This window comes from Lasiodiplodia theobromae (assembly GCF_012971845.1).
Source record: "Lasiodiplodia theobromae strain AM2As chromosome Unknown scaffold_1, whole genome shotgun sequence".
Taxonomy (NCBI): Eukaryota; Fungi; Ascomycota; class Dothideomycetes; order Botryosphaeriales; family Botryosphaeriaceae; genus Lasiodiplodia; species Lasiodiplodia theobromae.
This window is the reverse complement of record NW_023336399.1, coordinates 1,597,669-1,615,661: the sequence shown is the minus strand read 5'-3', so window position 1 is coordinate 1,615,661 and position 17,993 is coordinate 1,597,669. Positions and strand designations below refer to the sequence as shown.

The 17,993-nt window shown below is 54.1% G+C and overlaps 9 protein-coding genes across 9 annotated transcripts; 5 read left to right on the top strand and 4 right to left on the bottom strand.

The window, feature by feature from the left end:
• Positions 1 to 68: 68 nt before the first annotated feature.
• LTHEOB_495 (Zn(II)2Cys6 transcription factor) lies at positions 69 to 2,357 on the bottom strand (the record flags this gene model as incomplete). Its single annotated transcript, XM_035514040.1, has 5 exons — positions 69 to 918; positions 968 to 1,056; positions 1,122 to 1,331; positions 1,379 to 2,145; positions 2,252 to 2,357. 5 exons carry the CDS (start codon positions 2,355 to 2,357, stop codon positions 69 to 71), a joined length of 2,022 nt encoding a protein of 673 aa, XP_035372497.1.
• Positions 2,358 to 2,673: 316 nt separating this feature from the next.
• On the top strand, positions 2,674 to 3,146 carry LTHEOB_494 (L-psp endoribonuclease family protein; the record flags this gene model as incomplete). The annotated part of the gene is made up of 2 exons (XM_035514029.1): positions 2,674 to 2,785; positions 2,833 to 3,146. 2 exons carry the CDS (start codon positions 2,674 to 2,676, stop codon positions 3,144 to 3,146), a joined length of 426 nt encoding a protein of 141 aa, XP_035372496.1.
• Positions 3,147 to 3,708: 562 nt separating this feature from the next.
• Positions 3,709 to 4,791, top strand: LTHEOB_493 (F-box domain cyclin-containing protein; the record flags this gene model as incomplete). The annotated part of the gene is made up of 1 exon (XM_035514018.1): positions 3,709 to 4,791. The coding sequence occupies one exon, from the start codon at positions 3,709 to 3,711 to the stop codon at positions 4,789 to 4,791; it is 1,083 nt and encodes a 360-aa protein (XP_035372495.1).
• A 716-nt stretch (positions 4,792 to 5,507) lies between these two features.
• LTHEOB_492 (MFS transporter) lies at positions 5,508 to 7,135 on the top strand (the record flags this gene model as incomplete). The annotated part of the gene is made up of 3 exons (XM_035514007.1): positions 5,508 to 5,748; positions 5,803 to 6,677; positions 6,734 to 7,135. The coding sequence occupies 3 exons, from the start codon at positions 5,508 to 5,510 to the stop codon at positions 7,133 to 7,135; spliced, it is 1,518 nt and encodes a 505-aa protein (XP_035372494.1).
• An 89-nt stretch (positions 7,136 to 7,224) lies between these two features.
• LTHEOB_491 (D-lactate mitochondrial precursor) lies at positions 7,225 to 9,104 on the bottom strand (the record flags this gene model as incomplete). The annotated part of the gene is made up of 5 exons (XM_035513996.1): positions 7,225 to 7,359; positions 7,415 to 7,602; positions 7,662 to 8,748; positions 8,882 to 8,987; positions 9,100 to 9,104. 5 exons carry the CDS (start codon positions 9,102 to 9,104, stop codon positions 7,225 to 7,227), a joined length of 1,521 nt encoding a protein of 506 aa, XP_035372493.1.
• Positions 9,105 to 9,889: 785 nt separating this feature from the next.
• LTHEOB_490 (Transcription factor) lies at positions 9,890 to 11,443 on the top strand (the record flags this gene model as incomplete). The annotated part of the gene is made up of 4 exons (XM_035513985.1): positions 9,890 to 9,973; positions 10,045 to 10,473; positions 10,524 to 10,795; positions 10,846 to 11,443. The coding sequence occupies 4 exons, from the start codon at positions 9,890 to 9,892 to the stop codon at positions 11,441 to 11,443; spliced, it is 1,383 nt and encodes a 460-aa protein (XP_035372492.1).
• A 724-nt stretch (positions 11,444 to 12,167) lies between these two features.
• Positions 12,168 to 13,703, bottom strand: LTHEOB_489 (Transcription factor with C2H2 and Zn(2)-Cys(6) DNA binding domain; the record flags this gene model as incomplete). The annotated part of the gene is made up of 5 exons (XM_035513973.1): positions 12,168 to 12,746; positions 12,799 to 13,314; positions 13,383 to 13,465; positions 13,516 to 13,552; positions 13,608 to 13,703. The coding sequence occupies 5 exons, from the start codon at positions 13,701 to 13,703 to the stop codon at positions 12,168 to 12,170; spliced, it is 1,311 nt and encodes a 436-aa protein (XP_035372491.1).
• Positions 13,704 to 14,250: 547 nt separating this feature from the next.
• On the top strand, positions 14,251 to 15,093 carry LTHEOB_488 (uncharacterized protein; the record flags this gene model as incomplete). The annotated part of the gene is made up of 1 exon (XM_035513962.1): positions 14,251 to 15,093. The coding sequence occupies one exon, from the start codon at positions 14,251 to 14,253 to the stop codon at positions 15,091 to 15,093; it is 843 nt and encodes a 280-aa protein (XP_035372490.1).
• A 452-nt stretch (positions 15,094 to 15,545) lies between these two features.
• On the bottom strand, positions 15,546 to 16,319 carry LTHEOB_487 (ATP-dependent RNA helicase DBP5; the record flags this gene model as incomplete). The annotated part of the gene is made up of 1 exon (XM_035513951.1): positions 15,546 to 16,319. One exon carries the CDS (start codon positions 16,317 to 16,319, stop codon positions 15,546 to 15,548), a length of 774 nt encoding a protein of 257 aa, XP_035372489.1.
• Positions 16,320 to 17,993: the final 1,674 nt, after the last annotated feature.

Genomic DNA, 17,993 nt, shown 5'->3' with positions numbered 1-17,993 from the left:
ATAGTTTAGTATTATCCCGTACATAATCACCGCCTTCTAATGTCCCGTTCCTCATGCAGAAGTGCATTCTACCATATGTCGTCAAAGCGCCAGCGGTCAAGAGAACTGGTACCCATGTATTCGCTCTGTAGAGGGTCAAACGTAAGGTCTTGGCCTGCAGTTCCCCACAAAGACTCATCCAATAGCATGTCCTCTGTGAAGTCTCCCAAAGCGTTATAGCCGCCAACTTCGGTGGACGGCCCTTCCAAGAAGAACGGCAACGCGTCGTCGGCGGCCGGACTCGTAAGCTGTGAAACATGGTCAATCGTTTTCTCAACATTGCCCGACGCGCCACTCTGGGCTGCTTGGTTGAGGGATCCCTCGCTGCCGCAGAACTGCTCGTAAAGCTTCACGAGGTTCTCTCTAAGCCGCCTCGCGATATCCCATGAAGTAGACAGCTCCTGCAGAACCTCGAGACAGGCCTCGATCATTCGCGCGTGCTTGCTGTTGGCCTTGGGCACTTCTTCTCCGTTCAGCTTCGATATGTGCATCAGGGTCAGGGCGGCTGAGAGGGAGCAGTGCGTGGCCGTCACCGGGCTCTTGCGAAAGCTGCCGTACAGGTGTTGGTACTTGCGGGCGACGAGGATCATCTGCCGGCTGGCCTCGTGGCAGATGGCAGCGGCCTTTTTGGCCATGTCGCTGCGCTCGGCGCTTTGGGCTTCTTCCGGTTGATCCTTGGCCAGGAAGGGTTTCATGAGGAGGATGAACGAGGTGTGGTAGACCATGTGCGTCGTGTAGACTTGCGGGGCGCGTTTTTCTGAGAGCCTGTCGATGCGCATTTCGCTCGGAAGATCGTAGAACCAGTTTTTCAGTTCCAAAATGCAGCATGAAAGGAACTGGGCCTTCTGTTGACCCTTCAATGCAGGTTTCGGGGCGTATCTGCTGAAAGTTAACAAAACTTCCTTGACTCCAGTGCAGGGTAACGTACAAGCCCATGAGGATCTTCTCCAAGATACGAGACAGTGAAATGAGAGCAGTCAGAGGTGGCTTTGAGTTTGACGGGATTTTGACGACACCCTGAGCATCCTTATCCAATGCATCAGTGACAGTGCGCTGAACAACGAGATAGAACAGAAACTCACCAACATGGTACAAACCCGACCGGTGTAGCTTGCCGCCAGCTTATCATCACAGTATAGTGACCAATATATCTGTCGTCTCAAATCTGCTTCTTCTGCGGACATGAGTTCGGAACGAGCCAGCAGGTCCGAGTCCAGGTTCATTCCCATGTCCAGAGCTAAACGCATGGCCATGCCGCTATGGAGCCATCCAGCGGCATCAGCTCCGATTGCCTGCGTCAGTCAGTTCTCGCTGCTCATGATCCTGCCCTTCTACTTACAAAGCACATGGTTGATATGAGGCAAAGGGACTGAAGTGTTGTGGTGCTCGGCCGTTTCATGTCAAGTGATAGCAGCACTTTCGCCTTGTCGAGAAACACGATTCCCGCCGTGTTGGAGTCGTCCGGATCTGAACGCAGGTCCGGTCTTTCGGTAAACCTGGACCCGAGGGCGAGGATGCAATTCAGCAGCAATGGGGTGCAGAAGCGGCCACCGCTGCGGTAGCTTTCTCGGAAGAGGGCCTCATTCACCACTTGAAGCCAAGGTTGGTCATAGAGGAAGTAATGGTCGATGAGTTCTTCTCTGACATGTTCCGGCACAATTGGGTCTTCTTCGAAGGGTGGGGTGAGAGTGGTTGGCTGGATGTCGTGCGGCAAAGGCTGCGGTATATCGCTTGGAAAATCGGTGCCTTTGTATCCGCAAGGGTGGAAGTCGAGGCGGCCACTTGTGGGTCCAAAGTAGCGAAGCTCGCCATCCTGATCGAAATTCAAAGACTCGTCAAAGGAAAGGGCCCCCTCGAATGCTACACAAAGCTCTTCAAACTCGGCCGAGCTCTGGCTTTGGGGCAAAGTGGAAGCGGATGCCTGGATTGTCTGCGAGGTGTCATCCTCTGCGGCGAGCCGTGCTACCTCGGCATCGAAGTCAATGCCGTGTGAGCGCAGGACTCGTTCCAGGACTTCGATTCGGTTCCGGAGAAGCTGGACGTATGACTTGGGGGCCGGGCGGCGCCCATCTTCCTCGAAGCGATAACGGCAGTCGATCTTCCGGTCTGTGCATCGAGAACAGGTTGGTCTTTTACCGTCACACTAGCCAGGGTCAGCATTGAAAGATTACACCGTATCGGGCCATGCTCGACCCTACCTTTGCCCGTCGACGCCGGCATTCTTCGCAGGCCTTGGACGTGTATTTTCTCCTAACTGTCCTAGATGCCGTAGCAGTGCCTGATTGATGCTGTGCATTTAGCAGCTGCTCTGGAGCCATTGATGTCGCGAGAAGAGCGGTTCCGTTAATCGTCGGGTAAGACAACAGAGCCGAACCACGAGGTGTTGAAGAAGCAGGAAAACGTAAGAAAACGTGGTACTGTGACGTTACAGGCCCAGGAATTAGCTTTTCAAGCGGAACTCTGCGGGTTGAGTGGTGGTAGGTTTGTCATCAGCTCTCTCAGCCGGAAGAGGAATATATATTCCGCCCTTGGTCTCTTATCACGTGACTTTTACTATTTGAACAACCATCGCCCATGGTGGAAAAGAATCAATCCTCTTTCTGTCTCTCAAACCACCTCGGATTTTCAGCAATCATGTCAGGCCTCAAGTACTACACTTATGAAGGGTGGGGAAAAGCCGCCGCCGAATCCTTCTACTACAGCCAGGCCGTCCGCGTAGGCAACCGAATTGAATGCGCTGGCCAAGGTACGTCGAAGCATTTCCGCCAGAGGTACAGCTGTTGACATGAACAGGTGGATGGGATCCCGAAACCAAGGTTTTCTACAAGGAGATCAACGCCCAGATCGATCAAGCATTCAAGAACGTCGACCTGAACCTACGAGATGCCGGCGGAAAAGGCTGGTCTCAGGTCTTCCGCGTCAACTCTTACCATGTGCCGCTCAACAATGAGGCTTTGGAGGCAATGGTTCGCAACTTTAAGAAGTGGATGCCAAATCACCGTCCCATCTGGACTTGCGTCGGTGTTACTCGGCTTGGCGAGGACGACATGAGGGTAGAGATCGAGGTGGTAGCTCTGGACGAGCCGGGAGTTGGCGACAAGGAATAAGTAACTTCATCTTCATCAAAAGTGATGCTTGTGATGGGCGGCTTTTCTGCTTTCGGCCTTAGCGCGAAGCTGAAGGCTAGCGTGGTTTTGTTTTCCCCCATGTCATGGGCAGTTGAAGCTATGAATGCCGAATTAACAATTATATATATGCGTCCGGATGGTAGCTTCAAGTGCCCACACAAGTTGAATAATTTCTCGCAAATATTGTGAAAGATCATCTATTTTGAGGGAGCTTAGTCAGTCCCCTGTCTCAAGGCCCTGCTGTTCTTCGCGCTAGCCTTCGGTTCTCTTGTCTCTGAACCCCGAACGTCCACTTGAACTCTCTTTTCATACTTTCCGCTCTCCAGCTATGAACATGACTCGCGATCGCGTGCCAATGTTCCCCGTGGAACTGTGGGCAAATATCATGCGATACTGTCCACCGGAGACTCTGAAAAGTCTCGCACTCGTTTCCCATGGCTGCCATGAAGAGGCCCGCAAACATCTTTACCGCTCACTCTACTTTGCCCACGGCAGCAGACACAATGTGAGGCGCTCTGGGACACGAATTTGCAAATTAGGAATGTTTCGGCAGTCTCTCTCCGTCTGGCCGGGGTGGCGGTCGGCAGTCCAAAACGTGCGACTGCGTTGGACTACCAACGGCACCCCTTACTGCTGGAAGGAGCCGGAGCGCTTCGAAACAAATGACGAGCTTCAACTCAATGAGCTGGTGAAAGAGACGGCGAACTTGCTGGCCGAGTCGGCTGTACTCCAAAACCTCCACCTGTCAATTCCACGCCTAGACTCGCTCGTTCCATTCGGTGTGGACCGCCTGAATTCTTTGGATATACCTATTACCGACTGCCTTTACAATGAACCCGACTTTGCGAAGTTGCTGAGGCTGTTTCAAATTCCGTCCCTCAGACACGTGGGGCTGCTTCAAATGCTTCGTCTGAACTGCACCGTCCCCGAGCATTGCCGCCAGCCCGGGACATCCAATGTTACGGACCTGAGGTTCGTCCAATGTGGGCCTGTAAGCCCAGAGATCGCACACCTCCTAAGTTGGCCCAAAGACCTTCAGGTCCTTGATTTTGGGATGGACTTGGCAGATGGGTTGAATCGATATGCTTTTGACTCTGGCTCCATCAGTTTCCTCAATATACGGAAGGCTCTGTCGCCCATCGAGCATTGCCTTCAAGACTTGAACGTCGATATTTTCGATCATGGTGGTGGGTGGCTAGGCGCACCGCTCCAGGATGATGGCTTCCTATCATTCACCAGGCTCTCCCGCCTCAGTGTCCCACTGGCCATGTTCATGGAATTTTCTGACACCGATGACTCTCAAACACCAGACTCTTACGACCATGCTCCGCCACTCCACACGCGTTTACCTCGCAGCATTCAGGCCCTCGTGCTGAAATTGGACCGCGATTTCTGGTGGGGCGACTGGGACAGCATGCAGCCAAGCTCCGAAACGAAAGAGTTGGTTGCGTACATTGCTGAACTGGCCCAGCACAAGCATTTCTGCTGTCCCCAGCTTAGTGAGGTTCACATCTCCATTGGTTCTCACAGCTCATCAACGAGCCGCCTTCCACTCGAGCTCGAACACACTCAACATTTGGTCGAGGTACTTCAGTCAAGCGGCGTTGCGGTGTATTTCCCATAGATTATTGTTTTGTCTAGAAAGAATACCATGCACTTGTAGTGGCAATGCTGTATGCATAAAACACTTGATCACCTCCGATACTGCTTGTTCGGCCACGAGTTTGCCACCGCGGACCGAACATGGACTAATAAGCACCTTCTCGTTCGGGTCAGATAAGCGAAAAGGTGCTTCGAGTCTCCACTTCAGCATCTTTCCCCAGCCCCAGGATATCCTGATAACGTGGTGGAGATCTACAGTGCTCCGCAGCCGCAGGTTAGCGTGAATTCGTTTTTTTTTTTTTTGATCATATCATGGGTAGCTGATGTTTGTAAAGAAACTTGAATTTACCACTTGTTCTAACGTCCTGATATTTGCCTCACTTGCCCGCAAATGAAGAGTGTAACTTTCATATGGCCCAGACGGCTCAGGGTTTCTGCCAACCATTGTGGCGCTTTTTGTCTACATGCGTACTTCGGCTGTTCAATGGTTGCCCCGCGCTCATGCGATAAGACAAGCATCCATGACGAAAGGCGCGAGCTTCTGATAAGATATCTGGCACAACACCCAAGTACCCACATCCGCGGACATAAGTGGGGAGAAAATACTGGGGTTGAAGCGGGACAAGTGAGGTTCAAAATAATATCAGTGATCATATTAGAGGTCTTGACGCACCATTGCTCTTATCGCATCCGATTGATATACTCTTTCTTCTATTCTGTGCTCGGATCCGGGCTACCATGGTCTCAGACTCCAAACAAGATGTCGAAGCGCATTCCGTGCAAGATGACGACAAGATCAAAGCCGCCGTCGCCAAAGGAGATGGCGACGAGGCACTCAAGTTCCTCGCCGCCGAGGCCACGAATGCTGGCGAACTCTCCGATGTTATTGACGAAAAAGCGCTGGTGCGAAAGATCGATTGGATGATCATTCCACTCATGTGGTGCTGCTACTGCCTGCAGTACCTGGACAAGACGTTGAGTACAGCTCACCAGTTTCTACATGGAATTCATCGACGCTAATACCAGACCTCAGTCAATTACGCCGCCGTCATGGGTCTCTACGAGGACGCAGCCATCAACACGGACCAGTTTTCGACGCTAGCCTGGATCTTCTACGCCTCGTACCTAGCATTCGAGTTCCCGCACGGCTACGCCATGCAGCGGCTGCCGACGGCCAAGTATCTGGGCGCCATGGTCACGCTGTGGGGCGTGGCAGTGGCGGCGACGGCGGCGTGCAAGACGTACGGCACACTGGTGGCCACGCGCGTGCTGCTCGGCGTCTTCGAGAGCGCCGTGGCACCGGCGCTGATCCTGGTGACGGGCATGTGGTACAAGAAGCGCGACGAGCAGCCGTGGCGGGTCGGGCTGTGGTACCTGGGCACCGGCGTGGGCACCGTCATCGGCGCGCTGGTGTCCTTCGGCTTCCAGCACTACTCGTCGCCGACCTTCAACAGCTGGCAGATCATGTTCCTGGTCGTCGGGCTGGTCACGGTGGCGGTTGGCGTGCTCGTCGTGCTGCTGCTGCCCGACAATCCCATGACCTGCGCGCGCCTGACGCACGCCGAAAAGCTGTGGGCCGTCGAGCGGCTGCGCGTCAACCAGACGGGCATCGAGAACGTGCGCTTCAAGCCGGCCCAGGCGCGCGAGTGCTTTGCTGATCCGCAGACCTGGATGATCGCCCTCGCCACTGTCGCTAGCAACATACCTAACGCCGCCACTAGCAGCTTCCAGGCCACCATCATCAAGGGCTTCGGCTATGATAGCAAGACGACCGCTCTGTTGAGTATCCCCGCTGGTGCCGTCATCATCGTTTCAATTTTATTGGCCACATATACCGCAAACCGCTTCAACCAAAGGAGCCCGCCGGCCATCGTAACGCAGATAACTGGTGTGTTGGGTGGATGTTTGGTGAGTGCGGCTTCTGTTGCGTCTGCTGACTTCCATGACACTGACCTCTCTTGCAGATTGCCTTTCTGCCTGCCGATAACAAGGTCGGTAGGCTAATCGGTATTTACATCATGAACGGCATCGTGGCCGGCTTGCCGCTCATGTACGCCTATGTATCGGCCAACGTCGCCGGCCATACCAAGAAGGTCACCATGAATGCCGTGCTGTTGATCAGTTTCTGCCTCGGAAACATTATCGGGCCTCTGACCTTCCGCGACGGGGACAAACCCGAGTACATGCCGGCCAAGATCGCAATCATTGTGGCTGATGTGTTTTCAATCATCGTAGTCGTCATCCTGCGGTTTTATTATATCTGGGAGAATAGAAGGCGGGATCGTTTGGCTATCAGCCACCGGGAAAATGTCGAATTCCTAGATCTAACGGATAAAGAAAATCTCGAGTTCAGATACAGCCTGTAAATGCATTAGGGGGAACGATATGGAGAAGATCAATTGGAGAACATGTTTCCAGACCTGATAAATATTCCCTCAGTTCCAACACTGCGGCTTCAAAGGTCAAAAATCTTGCCTGGGTTCATGAGCGAGTGAGGGTCCAGGGCCCGCTTCAGCTCTCTCATGACGCCAATCGTCTCCGGGCCAAGTTCCTTCACCAACGATGCCTTCTTGCTCAATCCGACCGAGTGCTACGCAGAGTCAGCTTCCAGAAGAATACGATCGAAGAAACCTCGCATGACTAACCTCGCCTGTACACGTGCCTTCCATCTCCAAAGCCTTGTCGACCATCTTGTACACGACTCGCTTGACCTTCTCCACCTGCTCCGGATCCTTTTTATTGTAAAAAATGGCCGAGTGGAAATTGCCGTCCCCAACGTGCCCAAGCATGGATGCAAACATACCAAGTCCACCAATGTCCTTCTTCGATTCCTCTGCAACGTCGTACATCAGTCCTCAACTCTTCAAACAAAGCAACACGCACCAAACTCACCCATTATTTCCGCCAGCCGACTCAACGGCACTGCCACATCGGTGCTCCATAGCTCCTCATCCTCTCCTTTTAGCGCCAACATGCTCCACAGGGCTTCTTTCCTCGCGCTCCACAGCTCCGTCTGCTCAGCTTGATTCGCAGCAAACTGGAAATCGCCGCCCATATGGGACTTTGCGATGGCCTTGACCGTCTCGATATTGTCTCTCACGCCTGCCTTGGTGCCCGAGAACTTGAAGAACACAGTCGGCACCTCTTTCCACTTGCGCTTCGTAGATCCGACCTTGTTTATAACGCCCATCTGCACGTCGTCCATCATCTCCATAGCTGCGACGGGCACGCCGGCACGCATGACGCTTGACGCCGCGGCTGCCGCGTCCCGAATAGTAGGAAAGGTAACGACAGCGACGCTGGTCTCCTGCGGGAGTACGGTCAGCCGCAGCGTAACCTCGGTGACGATGCCGAGGGTGCCTTCGGCGCCGACGAACAGGCCGGTTAGGTTGTAGCCAGCAGCCGTCTTGCGGGGCCGACGGCGCGTCTTGATAATACGGCCGTCGGCGAGAACGACGGTAAGGTTGACGACCCAGTCCTTCATGGTTCCATAGCGGACAGCGTTGGTGCCAGAGCAGCTGGTGCTGACCATGCCGCCGATGCGGGCACCCGGACCTGGATCGACAGGGAAGAAAAGGCCGGCGGGTTTGAGGTACTCGTTCAGTTCGATCCATGGCACCGAGGGCTGGACTACGACATCGAGGTCGTCGTCGTTGATGGCGAGAATCTTGTCCATATTTGCGAAGTCGATGCTGAAGCCGCCGACGGGGGCAGTGAACTGGCCCTCGACAGAAGTACCGCCAGAGTAGGGGATGACGGGAATTTTGTATTTAGCACAGACTTTTGCAATTTGAGAAACCTCGAGGGTCGAAGTGGGATAGACAACAGCTGTTGGAAGCGTATCAACGTTTGTGGTGGACCAATCGGAGTATCCATGGCGATGTAGATCGTCCGGGTCAATACTAATGGCATCTCGTCCGAGAAGGGCCCTCAGCTCTTCAATGGCCGTTTCCATTTCTTTCTTGGATGCATACTTTGGCTGTACAGTGGGGGGAAGCGGGGTAGCGTCTTTGAGACCTGCTTTATATCCAAGGAAGGTCGTGATTGACATGAGCAAGAAAATGCCACCAGCGGTCCAGGCGTGTCGAACAGTTGGCTTGGCATGGATTGACCTTATCCGTGTATGCGGCTTCGAAGTTGATGAGGGTAAGCTTTGCCTCAAAGGCCGCCTTAGCGACCTCGCGAGCCGGAACATGGTGCCAATCTGGGAAAACGGATCTGACGGCTTGGTTTTATGTCGGCATTGTTAGCTGAGGTCAAGTCGGCAGAAATAGCTGAGGTGAGTGTAGTTGGTCAATCAGTCGCACAGAAGGCCTCGGCGCTCGCTTACGTCATTCGCTCGCGCGGGGAAGGCGCGTCGAAGCAGGGAACACATGACTGCTCATTCACCACGTCGTTTAATCTCGGTGCTCGATCACCTCCGACGACCAATGCAAGTGCGAGGATAAAGCCCGTCAGGTTCACAGATGGGTCGCTCCATGAGGTAGGTAGGTCGATACCAAACAGGCAAGGGTGGTGGACGCAGTACAAAGGAGTATCACAGTAAACAGTTATTTTTCGCTCATTGGCTGAAGCGACCTTCCGGATGTAAATGTGAAATTACCGATTGTACACCCTCGCCCGGATCTTCGCGCTAGCCCTCTATACACTGTATAGTCGGATTGACAAGCTGTCATTGGTCGTTGAGTAATCGTTTCTCCAAGTACTTGATCGGTCAGAGAATTAGGGCGGCTCTGATTGGCCGGATATTGCTAATAGGCACACTAGTGCGTACTAGTTCACAACTCGGCTACCACACACCAACACTGGCTCACGCCTGCCGTCTGGGTGTCTCTCTCGAGCTCTCAAAGCCTCAGCCGGGACCACAGCGACATTTGCAACATGCATGCGCATTCGACGCCGTCCAAAAAGCCGAATATCCCGAAGTGACCGAGCTGGCCGGAATAGCCTCCAAGGTCGGGTCGTTCCACTTGTTGCTACCGGACTGACCCGTTGCGAGCCCGGATCAATCCGCTCCCTCTTCTTTCCCGTGCTCAGAGAATCGGGTCACGTTGGCCGACCGAGAATTGCCTCAACCCCCCTCGCATTGGAAAGTCGCGCCGCCTATTACCACACCTACGATGCCACCACCCAGGGCACTCGGCCCCCGCGACAAGAGGCTACAGAGCCACCGCTGTAAGAACTGCCGCCGCGCTCGCACAAAGGTCAGCCACCGCGGGCCGTCCCGCTTCCTTGCCCCCTTTCCTTATCCTCTAGCTGATGACTCTGCCTGCAGTGCGACGGCACCCGTCCATGTTCCACCTGCCGCGTGCGCCGCGTGCAGTGCACCGAGGCTGTTGTGCCGTCGCAGCGCCAGCAGCCTACCTTCCTCCACTACCTGCCCGAACTCACTACGCCGCACCCTTCGCTTGACGAGACGGCCTCCCTTGAAGCTTTCTTCGCCTTCGTAGGCTCCGAGCCCCACTCGCCCATCAGCCTGCAGTTCACTCCTACTGCTCTCCGCCCGTATCTATGCCGCCCTGGTCCTGTGAAGGCTGTTGCTGCCGCAATCGGCGCTCTGGTTTCAACAAAGCGCCAGAATCCCGCCGCTAACCACCTCCACACCTTCGCAAACACCCGCCGCAGTTTACACAGCGTGCTGCATGTCGATGCTGATGATCCCTTCAGCCACCTTTTATTTAGTCTACTGCTGGCTATCTTCGAGGTAAGAGACAGCAAACCCCTGTCCTTTCACGCCGATAATAAGAATGCTAGTTCTTGTACGAGTCCAGTGGTCTTGGCTTCTTCACAGTCATGAACACCGCCTCCACACGCATCATAGCCAAATGTGTTGCGAACAGTTGTCCTGAGAACAACTGGCTGCTCGTCCTCTACAATTGGTTGGATACCGGCCGAGCCCTGTACACCAGGGAAGAGCCTGCCCCATGCCCCATGACTCCACCCCCTCCAGAAACCTCGTCAGCCGAGCAGCTTGTATTCTACCACATCGTGAAATTCCTCTGCCTTTTCTCTTCATTGCACTCACGGTATGTTCCATGTCGCCCGACCCACAGCCCTTCTTATTGACCATTCCCAGTGTGCCGCGTTGGTTGAGTCAAGTCGTCAACTTCGCAGAGGCTTGTCCACACTGTGGGCAGGATCCGGCCGGAGGTAGCACGCTGCATTGTCACCCATGCGGTGAGCAGTTGGTGCAACAAGGACATGTTGCCCTCGAAGAGCTTCAGCGCCTCGCCATCGCCGTGAGCGAAAACGCCCAAGCAACGACGGACCCGAAGTACTGGAGCAGTATCGCACCGGCCTGGTACCACGCGTGCGCCATCAGCATGGCCTCGCTGTATGCCAATGAAGCATGGAGCAGCTTTGACCCTGACGCCGTCCGACCGCTGGTCGATTCCGCGAATACTGGTTTGCCCTGGCCAACGCGCCTGGACGCCATCGAGAATCGTATCGCTGTCGTCGACTTCGAGGTTTTCTCGCTGCTACCGATTCTGCTGAGCCTTTCGCTTGAGGTCAATGACTTTGGCGTGAGAGAGCGCATCGTGGCCCTATACAACTCCATCATAGCCAAGGGGTACGCGGCAGGCACGTTTCTAAGGGACGGCCTGACTTATCTGCAGAGCATTTCCTTGGCCCAATCGCAGTTGAGCCTTGTCGGCAGCTCTGGTTCGTTGTGATAATGAATATCATCAAACCCCTTTTCTACGACCAGTATTGTCGGTCCCCTTTGTTCATGAAAGAACACGCCTCGTTCTTCACATGAAGGCCTGCGCAAAGCCCGGGGACCGTTCGATTATGATGCCCATCACCGACGTATCCTCCCGCCCCCAAAGTTATCGGTGGCATGATTCGGGCCGTTCGACGAAGTAAAAGGCATCGGCGCTGTTACAGTTGAGATACATCCGCGGAGAGGCGTGTAGGACGACGCGTAGTGACAAGACGGGACTCTTGGGCCAAGACGTGGCTCTCGGATATCCGCGTTGTGTTGCACGGTCTAGGCGTCCAGGAGGCGAGCAAATGAAGGGTTGGCATGAGAGGCAGTCAGTGTGGAAAAGCAAAGAAACCTTCTGGAAGGCAAAAGCCAAAAGTCCAGAAGAGTCGAGATGATGAAATGCCGATGGACTTGATGCTTTTATATGCGCAACAGCTGTGGGGAGGATATCCCTGCTGTGTGTGTGCGCTAGGCGCGAACATTGCCAGAAAGGGTTAACATCGAGCGCCGCTGGGTGGACCATTCCCAACGCTTCATCGCCACGCCAAGCTGCTTCAGCTGGCTATGCACGCAGCCTGGCTGCCGACCAAAAGGGAATCATTCACGCGTAGGCGTTCGATGTTGGACTCTACTGCTCTCGTGCTACGTCCACGGTCCTGCTCACGTCAGCGGCCTCCCCACCCCGACATCTACTCCATGAGCAGATCCTGCCAGTTCTTGGATGACTGAAGGTCATCAATCCCTAAGTTGGAGATCCAGAACTGCTCTTCTTCCCTCACGTCACTCCTTTCCCTTAGCTCCTTGTCCCGCCGAGAGACTAGCTCTCTTATGGCCTCGGCTTCCCAGAGGTATTTGCTTTCCGGCAGAGGGAAGCGGAGATCTGATAGCGTGAAATGAGGGCAGTAATCTACGCCTGGGTCTCCCTTCAAAGGGATACCATAGCACAGCCTCCAAACTCTAAAGAGGAGGAGAGCGAATCGCTTAACTTCCTCGACACGGACCCAAGTCAGAAATGCAAAGTCAATGTGGTTGTACTGTTCAAGCATTTTGGGGTAGTGGAAGACACCCAGCCGCAGGCAGCTCCTCAGCACGGACTCCAAAAGCTCGTGGATGGCCAGGGGAAGGCGTAGGCTCGAGCTGCCCGACTTTCCTTCGGCATTACTGCGCATTGTCGCGAAGATAACATGCAAGAGGATGCTTTGATAGATGCCCATCGGCCACGTGGCATTTCCGTTTTTTAATGTGGCTTGTGTCGTGTCCCATTTGTCCTATCGCGGTTTAGACGAGATGCAAGGGCGAGCCAGATTGCAAAGTACGTACCCTCTGTTCTTGCAGTAACACCACAAAGCGCTCGTGGATTCTCACTGCAGCGTTTTGAGCTGTACTATCACCGCTCATCCACAGGCTGATCATGACCATTGAGAGTACGAGAAACTGGGGCTCGGTTTCGGGACGAAACGACGGTCGATGGAGCAGCGGCCACTGGCCATGGAACTTCGCAAAGTAGACGTCGACATGCCGTTGGACATCCAGTTCACTCACTGGGCCGTCAAAGCCCGGAGGCTGCCGACGTGCAGTCCTCTTTTCCGATGCATCTGTCATTTCCACCTCCCCCTGGATCGGCGTGGTCTGTAAACGGCCATAATCCCGCTCATACTGCTGCAAAATGTTCCACAGATGGACATTTCCCTCAAGCGATACCTCTACTTGTAGCGGATGCAGGGAATCGATGGTCGAAGCTGCAGATGTGTGCTGATTCGGAACTTGGACGGTGTCACTGCTGTCCGTTTCCACATCGGCTTGGTATCTCGCTCCATCCTTTCGGTTGAATGTGCACTGGATCCCGCGGTCCAAGCATGTATCGCAGGGCGACGTTCCTTTACACCGAGTCCTTCGGGAGTGACAGTAGTCGCAGGCCTGGACAGCTCTGGAACGGCCAACGGTGACATCATCATGGTACAGCTTTTGATGCCGACGAAGAATATCACTGCGTCTCCTTGTCAGAATGACAGTGACAAAGTCTGATGGGCAACTCACCTCCTGGAGAAAGAATGGCCACAATGCTCGCAAAAAACTTGGGATTGCTTTTGGTGCTGCCTGCTGTGGCGATTGAGGTGCTCTTTCCGTACGTAGCTAGCGCCGCAGCCGGGTTCCGTGCAGCGAAAATTCCGAATCGGTTGCTGGCGGGATGCCGATACTTCGGGCGTGCTAAACGAAGAAGACATGGCTTACGGCGATGGTCTTGTGGTCGAATGTGGGGTCTTCAAATCACAGAGGGTAATAGTCGAAAGAGGACGAACGAGAGTCCAGGCGAAGGAGAAGCGTAAGCAGCCTTAAGAGTGCGCGGGATACCGGCGGAAACCGGCGGGATGCCGACGGATGTCATCCTTGTCAGCATCGAGCTTACAGTGGGGTATTACCGCCCAAGGCTAGTGCGAAGAACATTCGAGCCGTAGAGCATGGGGTAACTATGCCCCGGCAATTTTTTTTCTTAAAAAAAACCAATAAGTGTGGGTAGTTGAAGCTATCGTCCGGACGTAAATGTGGAATTAATAATTAAACATGCATGTCCGGACATCAGCTTCTACCACACATACGTCATATGTGTTTTTTTTAACCCCCTGTATACACTCTTATGTTGACGCGCAACACCATGTCGGCCAAGAACCCCGTACATGCAGTCTGACAAAGATTTGTGAGCAGAGAATAAATATCAGCGCCCACACCGAAACACTCACGACCAAATTCCACATCTCCTAACATTTCATCAACATGTCGTCCGACCAAATCCTCGGCTACACCACAGGGCCCATTCCGGCCACCGCGGCCTTTACCTCCGCCTTCGTCATGCACGCCTCCGAGTACGGCGGTACGCTCCAGTCCATGCTCGACGGGCTCGAGCTGGACCGGCGCGTCATGATGGACCATGACCCGGCCAACATGTACATCAAATACGTGCCCGCGCGCATTTCCTCCTCGCCGTCCAGCATCGACACGCACCTCCTCACCGGCGGCGCCTACCTCTTCACCACGCCGGCCGCCTGCGCCTCCTTCGCCTCCTGGACCACCCACACCTTCCGCGACCCCTCGACCGGCGTCAAGTTCTGGGACCGCCCCATCTTCCACCACGTGCGCCGCTGGTCCTGGGACGTCGTGGGCGCCCACAACCTGACGCTGCCCGCCCGCCACGCTCTGAGCCGGGTGCAGCATTTCTCCTACGACGGCGACGACAGCAGCCTCATCGACGGCCCCACGGCCGTCCGCGACGCGCTCGACGCCGCCTTCCCGGCCCTCCTCAACGCGGCCCGCCAGCAGCGCGGCGCCGCCGCCTTCTGGCTGCTGCACTCCCCGGACGAGCGGCTGATTGCGACGCACATGGTTTCCGAGCGGCTGGAAGACGGAGAAGAAGACGTCGACGCGGCCGTGGCGCGGCTGGAGGCGATGCCATCGATTGGCGCCGAGCTGCTGCTGCCGCTGCTTCCGGTCAAGTGTGAGAGCGCCTTCGACCGGACCAGCCCTTTCATCCAGAACTGGCTGCCCGTGTCGCGCGCCGCCGGCGGAGTGCCGCAGCATACGCCCAATTTCCCGGCGCTGCCGCAAGTCACTGTCCAGTGATGCGATGAAAGGCATCATGCGGCTGGTCACTGCTTTATTTATGATCTTCACTCAGTCACTACCACTTTCTCGTATCCTCTTCAATGATATTCAAGTCTTGTTAATCGAGTGTTTTGCTCAGTGAAAGACATGTCTGATCTTGCTCCCAGTGCCTGTCCTTTATGAGCAGTCGACGCAAACATCAGGATGCGGAAGTCACTTCAACAATGGCACATAAAAACACGTCGAGATGATGCATTTGGATGCTTACACAAGCAATATGACATGTTGCTAGTGAAAGGCCAAAGTTTTTGTGGTCTGCTGTGCACGCCGTAGCCAATATGTAACAATGGTTTCTCCCTGTTCTCTCCTGAATCATACTAGAATGACATACCCAAGAGCTGTGACAGAGAAGCCCGCTCAGGACCTTCTAAACCACACTTGTTTCCTTTAAAAAGAGAGCCTTCAGACAACTATTTTTCCTCCTCGTCGGGTGATCTTTGGTTAGGGAGGCATAGCTTCCACATAGCCGCCAGAAAGTCCTTCTTCTTCTGTAGCCTTTCCAAGTTCCCAGAAACCGAGGGCTCCCCCAACGCCGCCATTCTCGCCACAAACGGAAACAAGTCGTGGTCGTGCGACCCGATGAAAACGAGCGTCCGCGGCGCCTCCATGTGATCACGCTCCAAGCGCCTCCAATACTTCCACTCGCTGACTCTGATATCCTTGTTCATCGGCAATTGCCACGTCACCAAATCCGTGATTCCCTCCATCGCCATGCCATCCGCGAGGCCCTCCGTCGTAATCACCGCCCTGATCTTGCCCGAGTTCCATCCGTCCAGAATCCTGTCCCTCTCCACCCGATCAGTCAAATGCGTCCTCGTGACGAAGCCCCACTTCTCGACCCAATACCATAGAATATCCGCCGCTTGCGCCTCACGGCACAGGATCAGAACCTTTGCATCCCCACTCTCTTTGAGCGGAGCCAGTCTTTGATAGAAAGCCTCCATGGTCTCAGTCGTGCGGACATTGATTTCATGTTGGGCGTACAATTGGGTTTCAGCAGCCTGACCCGTCGGAACAAACTCCTCGCCCAAATTGCAAATTAAATTGTCGAACCTTTGCTCTGAAGCCATAAACAAGTCCGGAATGAAAGATTGCGCTTCAGAGTTCCACCAGGGGCTGATGAATATGAACCGAGTTTCTCGAGTACAGGCATCTGTGGTCAAGTTAGCGTAGAAAGAGAACATCGCCAGCTGCGGAATAAGAAATGCTGTGTGTCAAGCAAGAATCCACGCATGGGCAAGCGCAGACGGGGCTATTCCGCTCACTGTTAAGTTTTTCTAGTTCGTTCTTGTGGCTGTTCTGGAAAACACCGATCGCGTCTTCAACCACCAAGACCGAAATCTTCGTCTCAAAGACTTGGGTTAGCCTAACGAGCCTTTGAAGGTCAGTAATCAAAATGTTGCATCCTCTCGAGATTTCTCGCTCCTGGGCTTCGTGTTTGTCCGTCTCAATCGCAAGTGAAACAGCCAGACCAATACCGCGCATCAATGTGCGGACTATGTCGTAGTAGCAGATAGCAAGGTCGGGACCGGAACAGAGAATGACAGCATCAAATGTGATAAAGTCGCGTTCAATCGTAGGCTGAATTCCCGTTGGTTGAATAAAGAGAGGATGGTCTGGCTGCGCGTTAGACTGGGCTAAGCTGGAGCGATCTGTCGTTCTGGACGTCTCATTGTCAGTAGTATGTTGAGATCGACTTGGCTTTATACTGAGAGGCGTATCATTTCTACTGCTCGTATCAAGACGGTTTGAATCGTCGGGAACAACTGTTGGATTATCGGAACCAGTGGGGTTGGCCTGCCCGTGGGGTAAGGTGAGAGGCCTATCTTTCTCGCTGCTCGTATATCTCTCGCTGATCGAATCGTCGGAGATGACAATTGGGTTGTTCTGCTCTCCTGGAATACCTCTGCCCTCATCTTCTTCGATTGTCAGTCGTATAGTATCCTCTTCTTCCAGCAAAGATCCATCTCCACCACGATTTTCGACTAGCTGTTCCGGCAGACTAGAGGTTGTTCCGATAGGAGAGAACGCCACGGTACTGTGAGACTGCATATCAACAGGCCCCTGGGTCGACGAATGCTCCGGTCTATCTACGGGAGAATCTTCGGTAGCTTTGGAGTAGTCGATGTCTTTTGTCCGTGGATCCTCTACTTGCTCATCAACATTCTCTGGTATATATCCTTGTTGCTTCAATTTCTTCAGCACGTTGAGACAGAGCATAAAATATACGGTGACAGTCTGGTTGTAGCTAAGCGGATGGTCGATGATGAGGTCACGGCCTTGCTCAAAAGCACTTTGGACACTGTTAGCTCTTCAATTTGCAACATGCGATGTCCTTTATAGAATTGACAATGCGAGACAGGGCTGTACTGACGCTTCGCAAGCTTTCCTCATCTCTCCCTGTCCGGCATTTACTCCGAGCATCTGAAGGTTTCTTGCGAGTATGCTAGATCCTGAGACCGCCTTCGGGCGCTTACTACGCTGCGTTGTAGCATCTGATGCTGCTTCCGAAATAGACTTGCGCCAAGCGGCTCGTGTCGTTGGGCCAGACCATGCGACTGCATTTTTATCTTGCCTTTGTTTCGTCGCCCTCGCTTTCCCCGACGCTCTTTCCTCTTCATCCTTGTCCTCATCGTAGCCGTCTCCATCTTCTGGGTCATTTCCCCTTTCCGAGGATCTAGAGATAGCTGACGATACATCTTCTGAGGACTGCAACGGAGAAGAAGGCGTTGGTGCTGGATAGGCTTCTCGAAGTGGGGATGGACGGTTTGGTTTGAAGCGATCCGCCAAATGAGGAGGCAGATCAGGAAGTTCATCGGGCGGTGGTCTCCGCGGCGGCATTTTGAGAGAGAGAGAGA